The following is a 15,773-nucleotide window of genomic DNA, read 5'->3' as shown; positions in this document are numbered from 1 at the left end:
AGTTCCTGCTGCATGGTTTGGTGCATGGCTTTGGGATTTGCATTCCACTGCTTTTTGCAAGAGGGGGTGAAGATCTAAGTAATATCCTGTCATTTTCTGCTCTACTCCAACTCTCTGCCATGCTCCCCCAGACCTAGGAATGAATTAGGGCTGAAAAGGGGAGACACATAACAAATACCCCCAGCCCCCAAACCTGCACTCAGTGTCAGCACTGAGCTAACAAGGGAGAAGCCTTCCAGGCATGGGTGAGCTAGATTGAGATTATTTTCATAAGGTGTCTCAATTAAAATGTAGATCTGCTCTTGTGCCTGGGGCAGAGGGGCAGGAGGCCCTGAGAATGAGATATGGGAGGGAGAAGGAGGACACGGGAGGTTTTGCTTGCTGTTCTGTCTGCCTTAACCCTCTTGGTGCCACCTCAGCCAGAAAAGGACATGGGGTGATTTGGTTATGTTCAATGCATTGAGCATCTGGCCATGTCTGCTGCTACTCCTTCTGTTTTAATTAAATGAACTCCAAATTTACTCAGCCACCGGCGAGACGGAATTCATCTGGTCATGCTTTATAGCCAGTACTGTCTGGGAACCTTCCATCACCTCATCTTGCTCCTTGTAGGACTTTGGTTAACTGTATTCATAGTCCAAAGTGCTTTAATGCTTTGGACCTCACAGCCTCCTACAAGGGAGAGAAGAGCTGTTATTCTCCTCTTACAGACAAGTGTCTAAGCCACATGGAAATGAAGGATGGGAGTCACTATAAATTAGACATTTTTAAATTAACGATTAAAGTTTTACCAAAAACTAGAAGGAGAAACCAGCACTTCTAGGAGGCTACTCAGCCCACTACCAATGAACACCTCTGGGTTACAGTAGTGTTTATAAGGTCAGAAGAAGTCCTCCTACTCAAGAATCAGAATTTCTCCAACAAGAAAGCTAGCAATAGATTAAGATAAACATCCTCCTAATAAACTTGTCCAAAATCAGCAAAATCATTCACAGCCCACGTGTCTCTGGTGTGAACTGAAGATGAATGGGAAGAAAGCTTTTTTTCTTTCTATCACCTGATTTCTTACATCTGAACATGTCAGCCAACCCAGTTTAGCTCTGGCTCCAGGGTTTAGACTATTAAGACTTCCCATTACTCCTGGAAGAAATTACTGTGGCCCAATCTATCAGACATCGGAATGGAAGGCAAGAAATGTTGTTCCACCTCCATATCCGCCACTCATCTGTCACACAACCAAAGTCACGTCAATGTGTTTTCTTTTCCTGCTCTTCTCAGTGGCTGATCTGTGCTGTTGAGCCCTGCAGAGAACTGTGGCACCGTGTCACACACAGCCATGGGAAGGATGGGCAGGGTCCATTTGCAAGATATGAGTGTTGTGTAATACATCAGAGAGGGACTTCTGCATCACCCCACAAGGTCAGAGATCAGGCTGTCATCTGGCTTCTGTAATTCATGGTAGGTAGACATGGAGTTAAAACACCTGTGTCTGCTTTCGCTGATCGTCCCCAATCTTGATATTATACTGTTCAGAAGTTTCTGAAGGTAAAGTCTGTGATGGAAAGTGATGGAAGACAAGATGTTCAAGAAAATAAGATGATGACCTGCTCAGTTCCACTCAGTAAATGAAAAAAATGTGTATATTGCTGGGAGAAGGAAAAAGAGACTATGTTCATAGCAAAGCAACCAAGATCTCCCTACTAAAACAAAAGACCCAACAGCAGAAGGAGATCATAAGCTTCAACCTCTGGAGCTCCTGAAGCCTCTATTCCCAGGACCATGGTGATACAGGGAGTGGTGATAAAATATCCCTGGTACAGATGCCAACTGGCAGAGGATCAGCCTCTACATCTCTGCTTGGGTGAATGAGTACAATAGGGAAAATTAGGGGCAGAGAACATGTGTGTTGGTGGGAGTCAGAGGGAATGTTTCACAGATTCACAGAATTGTCGGGGTTGGAAGGGACCTCTGGGGATCATCAAGTCCAACCCCCCTGCTAAAGAAAGTTCCCCATGGTAGGTTGCATAGGACACTTGTTGGCATGCCATTGAATATGGGAGTGACAGAAGATAATGGGTGCATTTATGGGCAGGAGTGCTTATGTGTAGACTCGTGGAGAATGCATATCCAGATAAACAGGTACCTTAAAGATTTTCTGTGCTTTCCTCATCAAGAAGAGCTTCCTGGCACCTTCCCCCTCCACACCCAATTCCCCTCTGAGATCTGTCACAGGTTGAAGATGATGAAATGTCACAGAAGAAACAGTGGAAGGCAGCCCTCCACCCTGGGGAGAACTCATTTGGCATGCCATTTTCCCTCATTGGCTGATCATGGGCCGCAGAGGCACCAGGGAGCATGTGACAGCAAGACAGACAGCAATTCCCTACAGAAACCCAGAGACTGAGAATGAGTTTACTGAGCCAGCCATATATCACAGCAGTTCACTCCAGAACATGGCACAACCTTGCAGAGAAGTCTAGCTATGCTTTATTGCAAATGAGGACCCTAGAGGACTTGAAAATTCAGAGAAACCAGGCCCAGGTTTTGACCACGTTCAAAGTACATGAGGAGAGAACACTGAGCTGATGTTCGGATCCATTCTGCCGCTCACACATGGGAGTCCAATGTCACTGAGATGTCCTCAGGACTCCAGCTAGCTTCCATTTGACCTCCAGTACACATCTTTTCTGATGTATGGTATGATTATTCGGTGGTCCTGTGTGGAGCCAAGAGCTGGACACAATGGTTCTTAGGGGTCCCATTCAACTTGGGATATTTTAAGATTCTACGATTCTAAGACCTGAAAACTTTCTAAGCTGTGCAGGTAGGTCTGCCCCCTCCCTAGCTGTTACTCTAACTATGTACTGTGAGATATCTGGCTACAGCTTGCACTGGTGTGTTGTATATCAGAGAAAGGCTGGTGCTGAGATAATGAGGATGTATCCCCTGTGAAGGATTCTGCATACAGGAGATCCTCTAGAAGAAGGTCTCCAGGTACCATTGAGTACCATTATATTTTCTTATTGTTTGCCCTGGCATGAGACTTCCCCCTTAGCCCATGACGGATGGTGCAGCCATGTTTCACTTCAGGGGAGAAGGAACCAAGAGATCTTTCTGTGCGAAGGCTGAATGTTCTGCAATACTAAACCTGAGCATCTAATATTTCTGTGGTGGAGACAAACCCCAAGTAGGACACCTGACTCACAAGGCTGCACCGGCAGAAATCTTCTGCTGGAACCCGTCGCACAAACTAATTATCTTCCCACTCCTCCCTACTGCCCTCTAGCAAAATAAGCTAATCAAGGAAGAAGGTTGTTATCAAAACACATTTACCACACGCCTGCGTCTTACAGTCCGCAGTGCCCAGTGCTGTCTCTGAATCGCTTGAGGCGAGCACATCCACCAAGATAATCAATCTGTGAAGGGCACAACTCTGTCCTGCACTGCTAGGTAGACCAGGACAGCAAAAGTGCTCCCAAAGGGGACAGGATGGCACCTAGGGAATGGAAGGATGCCTGCTTTGCTGGATACAGGGATGGAGAGAGGTGCAGAGATAGGTCAGCTCTCCAGGACCGGTGAACACCTGTTATGCTACAAGGTATAGGGATGGTTCAGAGTCGTTTGTTTAATGTCATCACCCATCTGTAGTAAAATGGTATTCCCAGGAGCCTCCGTTTCACTCGGGGCTTTATTACCATCAATAGGCATGCTCCCCAACCCAAGAATTTCCTCTTGCAGGAACTAAGAGCCCTGATCTCATTTCAAAAGGCCATTGGAGAGCTGTCACATTGGGGGCTATTTCGTCTGTACTAAAGGAGAGGCAATGCCCAGGTGTGAAATGATGGGTACTTTAGCTATACCTCAGCAGACAGATTAAAGATTATCTAGGCTCAATGTAGAATGCTTAATGGGCCGCTGTCCCTCCACAGAGCCCCCCTGCTGTGCGCTTCCCTCTGTGCACAGGCTGAAACGCCGTCTCCAGTTTCGATAACTACCTGAGAAGAAGTGGGAATCACTCTGTGCCAAGGCCAATTGTGGGAAGATGACTCCATTTTCCCTTGCTATCAGATGGACAGGCTCACAGGCCATGTGCAGCGCTGTCTGAGTGCCAGCTGAGACTGGAGAGGAGTCAAACCAAGCAGTGTTTGGAGATGATGTACCTCGACAGCTGGTTCATTCCTGCCTTTGCCACCAGTGAGCAACACATCAAGGTCTGCACCACTGCTAACACTGCTGATCAACTGATTGGAGACTATGGAACCAAATGAAAGACTCTGGATTTCTTGCTATTATTTTTTCCACTTCGCTTATTCTTTTTCCCCATTGTGTACCAACAGCACATACCTGGCACTCTCCTGTTCCAATGATCGTAGAATCATAGAATATCCGAAGTTGGAAGGGACCCATAAGGATCATCGAATCCAACTTCTAAATGATAAATGTCCCCAAATATCTCAGACACACAGGGATGCCAAACAGCAATTGTAACAGCTCTGAAGTTCCCTCCCCATGATTCGGAATATCAGCCCAGCTGGTTACAAGTTGCCAAGGCAATGCAGGATTTAAGTTGGGAATTGTTTGCTCCTCATGTACCTAGGCCACAACTGACAACTGACCTTTGATTCCCAATGCTCTGAAGATAGATAGAACTGGCTTCTGTCAAGATGATGTTGAGACAGGAAAGGAGATGGAAATCTTATACTGTAAAGCAAAAGTCCCAGCCATGACTGCCAAGACTTCCTCACCATGCCAGGCAAACGCAAAGCACTTAAAATTGCTAGCTTTCTGATGGCACTCCAGTTTGCACCTCAGGACAAAACAGCACAGAGAATATGGCTCAGATCCTGGTTTCTTACAGTGGAAGCTGAGAGTCTGTAAGATCACAAGGTCCTACAGGAATCAGCAAATTACACTTTCATCACTATTTGTCAGAGCTCATGATGGCACAGGACTGAGTGCAATATTCCACCCTTCTGCCCTGCTGGATCCCAATGCCCCTCTGTAGCAATTAGGAAATCCTCCTTCCCCTTCAGAAGCGAAGGGAAAGTATGGAAAGGAAAAGAGAGGAGGTGAAGGGGCAAAAGAAACAATCTCACCCTGAAAGACAGTCGCAGTCAAACAAGAAAAAGACCCTTCAAAAAAGGTCTTATTGCAGCATCTGTAGGCGGCTTAGGTTACCTGAGCCTCTCTAGTGATTCCGAAGACTTTGACCAAGAAAGTTAAAGCCAGGGACGATCAATGAGCCTCTGCAAGCAGCATCGCATCGGGTTACCAGCTGAGACGAGACAGTGGGAGCTGCACTTTGTAACATTTCTTTTCCCTGGTCTGGCAGTGAGTCTGAGGAGGGATTACGAACCTCCCTCCTCCTCCACACTAATCTCTCATTCTTCAGAAAGCAAATTGTTTAAGTGCCATTTTCTTCCATATCATGTCAGAAACGAGCATGGTAATTTCTGCGCACAGAAGCACCCTTCAGCTACAAGGTATCTGGGAAAGAGCAGAAGGACACAGGGGGCATAGAGCTCAGATACCAATGTAGATGTCTATTGCCAGATGACAGCATAAAGCCCTTCCAAAGAGGGCTTACCTCGTGGGGGAAACCAAAAAACCCTCATCTGACTTCTGCAGTGTTTCATAAACACCAACCTCCTCTGCTTACAGCAGTGTAGTTAATATGTGGTCAGATCAGCCTAATAGATTTTGTTAGAGTCAACCAACCCAGAGTCCACAAACAAGGTCCAGGAAGGTGGTTGGTACAACCCATATGTCAGAACTCTCTGATATCACTTCAATCATGAGGTGAGGATGATTACAGGGAGCCATGCCATCCTAATCCCACTGCTCAGAAGTAGAGGAATCCCTGCCACCTGCTCTGCAGCTGGACTACCATTGGGCTACAAAGCCAATGGAGACGGCTCGGTTCCCTGACTGAGGTTTTTGAGTGCTAAAAGGACACACAAAGGCCAGCAGAGGAGTGCAGATATCAGAGCCAAACCCCAGTTCTGCTACCGCCTCCAATAAAAATCCAGAATAAGAATGACTGAGGTATAAATGAATTAATCTCCAACTACTGAACCTATCAGCCCCTTTTAAAATGGCTTTAAAAATATTTCTCTTTAAAAAACATTTTTCCCCTTGAAGTTGGGAAAAAAAAAAAAAAAAAAAGTTGTGTAATAGCACAAATCCTCCCTGAACCTGGGACCATTTTCCTGTACGTTTGCAGCTAATAATCTGCTGGCCAAGGAGTCCCCTTAGCAGCAAGGGCAAATCCCAGAGCAGAAGGAGGCTGGTGCCTGGGGGCTACATCCTCCCTTAAGGACAGCTTGTGCATGCTCCTTGACTCTCTATCCCAGAATTAGAGAAATGCTACATGAGGATGAAATGAGACAGCATGACCAAAATTTAGAAGGGGCAGTTAAAAGGACAGGGCCTGGGACAGGTCCCATGTTCACCCAGCAAGGTCGGTCCATTCCCTCTTTATAAAGCGTTCTCTCTCCCTGCAGGGCTGTTGCTGCCCTTTTGTCTCAAATTTCCATTTTTGGAGGGCAGCTGGGGTGTTAAGCAAGACACAGAGACATCATGAAGGGCTGAAAACTTGTGTGGTTGCCATGCACATGTGGAATAGCGCTTGTTCACGTCTGCTCTGGTGCCAGTGGTAGATCACGAAGGGATAAGGAGGGCTCCATCAGCTGCAGAAGTCTTTGTCCCATCTTGGGGGCTAAGAGCCTCCCCACTCTCAGCCCCTGTGTGTGTGATGGGGGAAGGAGTCAGAGGCAGGTGGTGGTTTGGATATGGACGGAGACAGAAGAAACACACGAGGGGTCAAATACTGAATGATGCCTTTGGACACAGCTGTACCCAGCAAGACAAGAGGAAGCTGCAATTCATTTCAGGCTTAGGGAAGACTGCCCGGCTCCTGTCCCTCTCTGCAGCCCACTCTTCAGGCTGGTGACATTGCTGCGACCTTGCGACCAGGCACTGCGTGCCTCCATGCCAGCTATTAGCTTTTCAGCCTTGTTCCTCAGCTACCCTCCCCCCCCAGCTCCCACCCTGGCCCCTCACCCTCCCCTGGAGACTCATGCAGCAACTGAGCGGCACATTTTCAATTTACACCAACTAAATGATTCATTGCCGCCTAAAGAGTCCTGAACAGAGCCCAGGAGGGGAGCTGAGCTATAACAGGGAAAGGGAGGGGGGGACAAGATTGAGACTAAAGATACAGAGATGAAAAGCTCCGGTGACCTGCTCTATATTGGCTCTCCTCTTCTCAAGGCAGAAGCCAATCAATGCCCCCCTCCTTTCTCCTGCAGCCGTCTGTGGGCCTGTCTGCCTCTTTCTCTCTCAGTGGACTCAAGTTTCTCAGTGTAAGGTTAGGACGGCAGAGCTGAGGAAATCGATTCTTGAGCCCTGGCACACAGCCCTTTGCACAGACAGCCCAGCTCTGCCATGAGATGCTGGGTGCAGAGCTGTCCCCAGGTGTCCCCAGACCTCTCACGTGTTTGGAAATGGGGGTCTGAGGAAAAGGGTCTGCATCAGCCCTTGGGAGTGTGAAATCCAAAGTACGAGTGACGCGTATGGGAGAAACAAAAGGACAGATGTTGTGCTCATCTTATAGCTTCAGTCATTTCTCAGCTCACCAGTGTTTCTCCTGATGGTTTATACTGGAGGGGAAAGAAGTGTGAAATGGATGGCCTTGCCTACAGGAGATCAGATTTCCTGACCCATTCTGTCCCAGGTCTTGGACAGCCTCTATGCCTCCTCCAGCCCTTCCCAAAAACAGCTCCCACATCAGTACAGCTAGATATGCACAAGCCCCGAAATTCCTCTTAGGAGGGAAAAGAGAAAGGTCAGCACACATGAGGGGAAATATCAAGGCAGATTTCCCCAGAAATCCTTGTTTGGGATTTGCTGACCATGCATCACATATGAGCAAAAAGTCTGTTAATGAATCTTTAGGTGTTTTGATTTGCAAAAATTAGAGCTATGAATGGCCTCAGTATTATGGCACTGTTACGATGAATGTCCTGCACAGCTAAACATTGCTGAATGGGATGCAGATGCTCCTCTGTTTTTAGGGCTATCTAGAAGGATAAAAAAACTTAGGCCCAGAGAGGAACACAAGACTGAACTGAAAAACCCCTGTCATGCTTGGGCTGGAAACAGGACTTCTTGCCTGCAAGGGAAAGCAGGGAGAAGGAAAAGACAGGAGTGAGGCTGAAACCATAGAATCACAGAATCATAGAATCAGCTAGGTTGGAAAAGACCTACAAGATCATGCAGTCCAACCATCCACCTACCACCAATAGCCCCACTAAACATTTGTTTTCCAATTGCTTCACAAAAATCCACAGGGATCTCAATGACTTTGCCACTGTTTTACAGATAAAGAAGCAGAGGTTAAATTACCAAACGTAAGAGGACTTGAGGACCTTGCTGTCACCCAGACCTGGGTGACTCGGGACAAATCTCTGCTTGAAGGACTGAGTTTGCATGAGGATTTCTTGCTCTAGAACAGTCAAGGCTGCCATTCTCACTTATCACCAGCCACATTTCTGTCACTCTTTCATCATGGGTTGCTGGGCAATCTGCAGTTGTCTCTGCCCCTTCTCTCTCCTTTTGGGAATTTATTGTTGGGTGTATTGATTGCTTGTTGCCACTGACCCTGGATGGCAGGAGATGAAATATCTAGCATTGATTGCTACGGTACAATCAATGACCAAATTCATGCTTGCATACAGTCTGTACTGCTCTTCTATTAGGAACATGTAATGCTCCATAGGATGGATGCAAGATATGAAATGGAAACATACTACAGAGCTATATATCAGTTGAAAATATCCTCAGGTCAGCAGGGCTGAGAGTGAAAGTTGCAGGGCTTCATACCTAGACGATCACAGCTCAGGACTGGTCTGCCAAGGATCCCTTGAAATTATTCCAAAACCAGAGACAAGTTTGGAGCTGGGTCACCTAGGGATTATCTTAAATTAAGCAGACTGTCATGGTTTTGATTGAGGGTCATACAAGACAAAGAGCACCCACAGAAGGTTGGGATATGATACATGTTTGTTCCCTTTTTATCTGTTCCAGAAAGGAGAGGTAGAAAAGAGGATCTTTCCAACTGGATCACTGTCTCCACAGGTAGAGTTTGCAATGCAACAGGAAGAGTTTTGTGGGGAACTCAGGGGAAAAGACAGACACTGCAATAGCAGAGTCCATCAGAATACCCATCCATCGCTGCCAAGGATGCTGAGACTTGGAGTGACAGCACCCTGCAGAGCAATGCTCAGCTGGAGGCATTTGGTTAGACAGATCCAGTGCACTTTCCAGCCACTGTCTCTGCTGAGAGGTTCTTGGCAAATGAGACCACTCTGCCACTCATAGCCAGGAGCTCAGCCAACCTGACACCTCCTTCTGCACAGCTTTGGCAGAGGGCTCCCTGCAGGAGGAGATCACTGGCACTGAAGGCTGCAGAGACGGATCTTCAAGATCAATAACACCATTAAGAAAGTCTACAGAAAACAAAGCCAATGAGCTAATCTCCCTGTCCTGAGGACACTTGGATCCATTGCTCCTTGTGAGGCACTGCAGAGGGCAGCACTGCAGAATAGTGTAATAGTGGAATGAGGTTTCTTCTTGGCCTGTTGCAGAGAAGCCCAAGGATCTGGATGCAGACAACTCTGCTCAACATCATGGCTGGATAAGCCAAATGAGCCGCGCCAGCACAGCTGAGATGACCCACAGAAGATAAATGCTCAATTTCAGAATTAGTACTGCTCCACAGTGAGGTTGGAAGCTTTACAGTCCCCTTGAAATCTAACTTGGATCAGATCCTTGGGTGTTCTCAGAGATCCAACTCCCATCTAAGATCACTGGAGATCATGACAAATGTGAAAGAGAAGAGGGAAGCTGCTGGAGGGTTTGATTCAACACACATCAGAGTGGACGGGTATCTTCCTGGTGCAGACAGCAGACTATGGATGTGGCACTTGAGGAGATCTGACTGGTCTCTACTGACCTTTCTCTTCCATTTTCAGCCAAAAAATGTTTCTTGATTAAACAAAGTCTCTCCCATCAAATCCCAGAGTCCCTGCTGGGGCTGCCTGTGTGACATCCAAGCTCATCTGGCTAAGCCAAGGACCAAGACAGCACTTTACAGCTGTTACCATGGTTGGAGAGGGAGACTGGCTGGGCACAAAGGAGGGCTGGGATGGTGACAAACACCAGCAGGTACTTACGTGTTGTGAAGCACACACCACCCACAGTGAGGGTCTCCTGAGCCCAAGCACTCGCTGCAGGTCTTGTACTGGCTGCAGGACTCCACGGGCACCCGGGTGAGCTGCAGGAGGAAAGGAGACAAATTATCAGGATTTTCATAGCAGTCTGCAATGGCCTTAATGACTTGGCAGAGGTGCCACCCTCCCTCTCCTTTTCCCATGGTGCTCATCATCCAAAGGGACATCCCCACTGAGTTTAGCAGGCCTAAGACAGACACAGGCATATGGCTGCAGATTGCTCTAGAGTTCAACATGGTGTAAATCCAGTTCAGGTCAGCATCTCCTCTGTGATCATGATCTCTCATAGAATCATACAGTCATTAAGGTTGGAAAAGACCTCTAAGATCATCTATTGCATCTGTCCACCTACACCAAGTTCCTCAGCACCACATCTCCCCGTTTCTTGAACACCTCCAGGGATGGTGACTCAACCACCTCACTGGGCAGCCTGCTCCAGTGCTTGACCACTCTTCTAGAGAAGGTCTTCCTAATATCCAGACCTCTTTACATGGTCTGTCACTTTTCACCTTACGTGCATGCCTTCATGGGGATTGAGCAAATCAGGCAGCCTGGGTGCAAACTGTGGTGACATGGCACCTCGGGGGAATTAAACGTGTTAACTTCTGTGGTAGTGAAACCAGCTTATCTCCGTACTCTCCTACACAGTGGTTACAAATCATGTCTCATTCCTTCTTATGAAAGCTGAGGTCTTATGATGTCTTTGTCCCTTTCCTATGGCCTCGTGCATCTCCACTGCTCCCAGAAGAGCGTTAGGTTGACACCCCAACAGGCAGTACGCTGTGCCAGTCACAGAATCATAGAATATCCTGAGTTGGAAGGGGCCCATAATTGTCACTGAGTCAAACTCCTGTGGGCCTGATGCACCCCAGGGTACAGATGGCCCTTTTGGCTGCCAGGTCACATAGCTGGCACAAAGCAGACATGCCATCAGCCAGAATCCCCACATCCCTTTCCTCAGGGCTGCTCTTCAGTCCATACATATATCCAAGACTGCCCCATTCCAGAGAGGTTTCTCCCAACACAATGGGGTTAGGGACTACCAGCCTGGGTAGTGACAGAGCTTGCCGTTACCCTGACTTTGCAGCTCAGAAGGTATCAGTTTGACCTAAAACACCCACACACTGCCAAAATAAGACATTTTACTATATTCTTTCATTCTTCCTTCCTTCTTAATTAAAGTATTTCAGTCAGAGATTTCAAAGACAGAAGGGACTGTCTAGCTGACCTCCTGTTTAATGGACCACAGGCTTTTGATTCCTATTAGGTTTCCTAAGCCCCTTGCTTCTTTTGAAGCCAAACATACAATTCGGGCCCAGTGACCTGATAGTCTCTTTTCCACTGAGTAAGCTTCAGAGAGCTTCCATAATACACAGTCAATTGCCAGTGCCTTCACCCTGGCTCATGTCATCAGGGAGAGTTTATTCCTTCAGATGATATAGTGTGATATTATACTGATGAAACACCACTGAGAACTGTCAACTGTAAACCGCAGAACAGTTACTCATGACAGATGACAAGGGAATACACCTAGATCCTAGGGACAATTTTTTACTTGGTGCAACATTCAAGAGAATTTGAACTGAAGATTCATTCTGATTGCATCTGTAAATGGAACAACACCAGGCTCTGTATATACATAGGAGGACGGTAAGGAAGAAGAAGAGATTATGAACAAAAATCCAGATATTTATGGAGATCTTTTGTATTTTTATCAGAAATTGGCTTCCTAACCCCTACACAGACACCTCACATCGTCTGTGTGCAAAAGCTGAAAATCTGTATTTTACTTCTGGCTGGTGGCAGTAGCTTTAGTGAACATCAGATAGAAATATGATAGAGTCTGTTTACCATTGCACTACTGCCTGTATCTAGTCACCCAAAGAAATCAACAGTGGCTGCTTAAAGCTTTTGAGGACAAAGGGCGAATGTCAAGTAAAACCCACAAAAACACCTATCTCAAATTCAATCCACTGCCATGCACATAAGAACATGATCAGAACAGACCATAGAGCAATGAAAATGGGAAAATCAGAACAGGTTATCAAGTCATTCTAATTTCTGTAAGCATCAAGAAGTTTCAAAGGCAAGATGGCTTGGGCATGAATGCAACAGCTCCACATTCCTTTAGGGGACAACTTTAGGTCAAGAAGGAATTGTCAGTTCATCAAATATAAATTTCTGTATGCTTGAAGATTTCACTCAACTAGACTAACATTTCACTCAAAAATGTATCTCATATTACAGCTCAACTTTCAAAAAGTCATACAACTTCAATAAGATAACAAGGGGTGGAGACCTTATTATTTGTATGCTGATCCTTACCACCTGTTAGTTCCACCTGGGAAAAATGTAATTATCTTTACTCAGTTATATCTAGCTTGAACACATCTGCACTGTGAATATCAGAGTACCTGAAGAAAAGGCAGATAATTCAGCTTTGAAAGACTGTAAATCTGCCTTTCCTTAATCCAGATGTAATCGATTGTGTAATCTCCACCTTGTAATTAGAAAATTGTGAACACAGTTGGTAATGGCTATGCAGTTCCTATCCAAACTATCCTTGGTTTAACATATGGTGCCACACAATTTATTCTCATTAGCTGTAGGTAATTTTTCTGAATCTCAGCTTCTGAGCTAGTTTATATCTGCCTTACAGAAGTGAGTTTTTGTTAAAAAGTTCAAAACATGCACTTTGGTAGAATCTAGTGATGTTGGATTTGGAAGTTGTGAGTCAGAATCCACTTGTGACTATGGCATATGAACAAGAATGAAGTCCTAGAGGACAGAAATCTACAATTTCTTCACAAATTGCTACAAAAAGAGTGGATAAAAAGCTGTCTCTGTAGGTTTTATTGTTATTATTATTTAATTAGCCATCAAAGGATAACCACGCTCCTCTCAGAGGCAGAAAGAACCTACTGGGAACAGAGATCTTCATCGTTGAAGACACACTTACTTTCAGTGTATTTAGAGTAACTGTTTTCCATAGGATACAGTTAGTGTGTTGTGTGTGCAGGAACACACATTGCTTGTGTTTCTGTCCCAAAGAGTACAGCTATACAGTGTGAGCTTACAGCAAGCCACATCCTTACCCCACGTCTTGTAAAGCCAAAGTAGTAGGTGTCCTGTGTCAGCATTCACATTGCTGCGTGTTATTCTTGCTATGTAAGACCTTTTATGAGTTCACCTCAAGTAGTTTTATTGTGAGATTAATTAAAATTGTACCATGCTGGTAAATGTCTTGGGCTGTAAGTGTCACACCTTCTAATTAATAAAGAAAAGAGACTATAAAAAACAAAGAAGCTGCAACTGAAAGGGAAGCTGCCTAGGGGTCATCAGCTGAAAGGAGAAAGAACATCAAGCAAATAAGGCACATCAGAGGTCTCATTTTCCTTTGGAACATAAACTGTAATTAATTCCACTCAGCTTTTCAAGTTGAGAAGTTTTGAGAACTGACCGTGCCCCTTGGGAGCAGTCAGCTTTTTATGCTTCCCCTAAGATGTCTGGAAGAGAAAAGTCCGTGCAACCTCCCAGTTACAGTGCCTTGCCACTTTTTGTAACGATGAAGGGACTGGACAACAGTGAATGTTGAAATCTCAATGGCAAACCATAGTGTGATTGCTCCTTCCCCCCGTTTTTCATCCTTGGAATGTCTAACGAACATTTCAAGCTCATTTCCCAGCCTCAGTGGGGTACATCTGATCTTTCATCAGCGGAACTTGGATTCAGCGTTCTGCAGCAAATATAACCAGGGTCTCAGCAGACAGAGGATTAACAAAAGCAAAGTGTCCTTCATTTTGGAGCACTATGAGCCAGGTTGGGGGCATTTGTATTCCTGCAGTGGTCACAGCTTAACGGATATTTTGGCCTCACTTTGCTTAAGCAAAATTTGGATGTGGGAAGAGACTGCTGTTGTTCTAAGGGCTTATAGCCCATAGTGATGTGGCACATATTCCCGTTTTATCCATGAGAGCCACGGCTGCAAGTGAGGTCTCATGCAGCTGAAGGAAGCTTTGAAGATGTAACCTTAAGGCATCTGGGCAAGGTCATGCAAGAAGTCCAGGAATGTGCTGATTACTGAATAACAAGTTATGAAGTAAAAACTATCTAGATATTAGTAGCTTTGAAATGTTGAAGAGGTTAAGTTAAACTTCCTACAGATCCCTGTTCACGCAGCTGATGGACATCTAGGAGCTGCTGTGCTTCCCTGGCCATGGCACACTGGAGACCATCCAGCCTCCCCACTACTCACAGCTATCCAGAACAAGATGCAATCCCAGAGCCAGGGTCAGACAAATGAATGTGGTGTCCTTCTCAAGGGCAGCAAGAAAACAGTGAGCACATCCAGCTGCCTCAGCTGCAGCAGGACTGGAACAGATAACTTCACTTCGTCAACACATCCATTCAGAAGTCCCCAAAGAAATCATTCACGTGTTTCTGGCTCCCAAGGACATCTCGAAAAATCTGGCAAACCTGCAAACTGCTGTATAGTTTGGAGCTCACCTGCTGTATATGACTTACGGGCTTTTCACACAACACCAGGGCCATCCTCACCTCTGATCCAGCTTAAAACTGCAGCTTCCGGAGCTCCCAGCCTTGCTTTCACCCTCTACTTCTAGTATGAATGAGCTTCAGAAAGTCATTTAGAACAAAGTGATGGAGGTTTTGGATCTGATAGACAGTAACAGTTAATCCTGTTAGAAATTTGGCTCTCACTTCTGCCATTATATATTCACAAAAGCTCCTGCTATGTGCTCAGTCATAATTTTCTGGCTCCCATTTTTGACTTTTTTATTTCAATATACATTACTTTTTTTTTTCCCCCCTCCCTTAAACTGCCAACATTCTGGTCAAAACATGAATCATTGCTCAATCTCTTCTGTTATAATTGGATGTTAATACAGCAGCAGGATTTATTCAGTCTGATGGACTAACTTAATTTAAATGTACAAAAAGGCATCTTAAGTAGCCAATTTCCTTCCCAACAGTCAAAAGATACATTTCCAAAACACTGAACAGTGACTGTCAAGCTATGTGGGTTCTGTGAATGCTGCTATCTTTCAAGACTCAGCCGGCCCCGAAAAACCTCAGCAAGATTAAGAGAGGAGCTTATTTGATTTCAAAGTCTTGAATAGAGTATTCATGATAATAACATTTATTAAACAGAGCAAGACAAAAAGCCACCTAAGAGAGCACTGGTGGATCCAGATTCGGCATCCTTAACTGTTACCCAGGGTATTTGGTCATGCGCAGGACAGCCCAGGATGCGTGCCAGTTTTAATATGGCCTGAACTGTGGACAAAGGGACCTTAAATTCCTCTGTTTTGGTCAAACTCCTGTGTCTCAGTCTGCAAACTCAGCAAAAAGAAGGAACAGAGAAAGAGAGAAGAGAAGAGAAGAGAAGAGAAGAGAAGAGAAGAGAAGAGAAGAGAAGAGAAGAGAAGAGAAGAGAAGAGAAGAGAAGAGAAGAGAAGAGAA

General features: G+C 45.6%; 1 protein-coding gene across 5 annotated transcripts in view; it reads right to left on the bottom strand.

Annotated features, from left to right (window-relative positions):
• Positions 1 to 15,773, bottom strand: part of PLXNA4 (plexin A4) — a 468,858-nt gene that overhangs the window by 146,797 nt on the left and 306,288 nt on the right. For all 5 annotated transcript variants that reach the window (XM_021384299.1, XM_021384300.1, XM_021384302.1 and 2 more), the window contains one exon: positions 10,236 to 10,336. In XM_021384299.1, coding sequence (XP_021239974.1) covers positions 10,236 to 10,336 — 101 coding nt within the window. The remainder of the gene's footprint in view (positions 1 to 10,235; positions 10,337 to 15,773) is intronic.

Source organism: Numida meleagris, chromosome 1 (genome assembly GCF_002078875.1).
Source record: "Numida meleagris isolate 19003 breed g44 Domestic line chromosome 1, NumMel1.0, whole genome shotgun sequence".
In the NCBI taxonomy this organism is placed as follows: domain Eukaryota; kingdom Metazoa; phylum Chordata; class Aves; order Galliformes; family Numididae; genus Numida; species Numida meleagris.
Note: the sequence above shows the minus strand (reverse complement) of the source record. Positions and strands in the feature narration are given on the sequence as shown.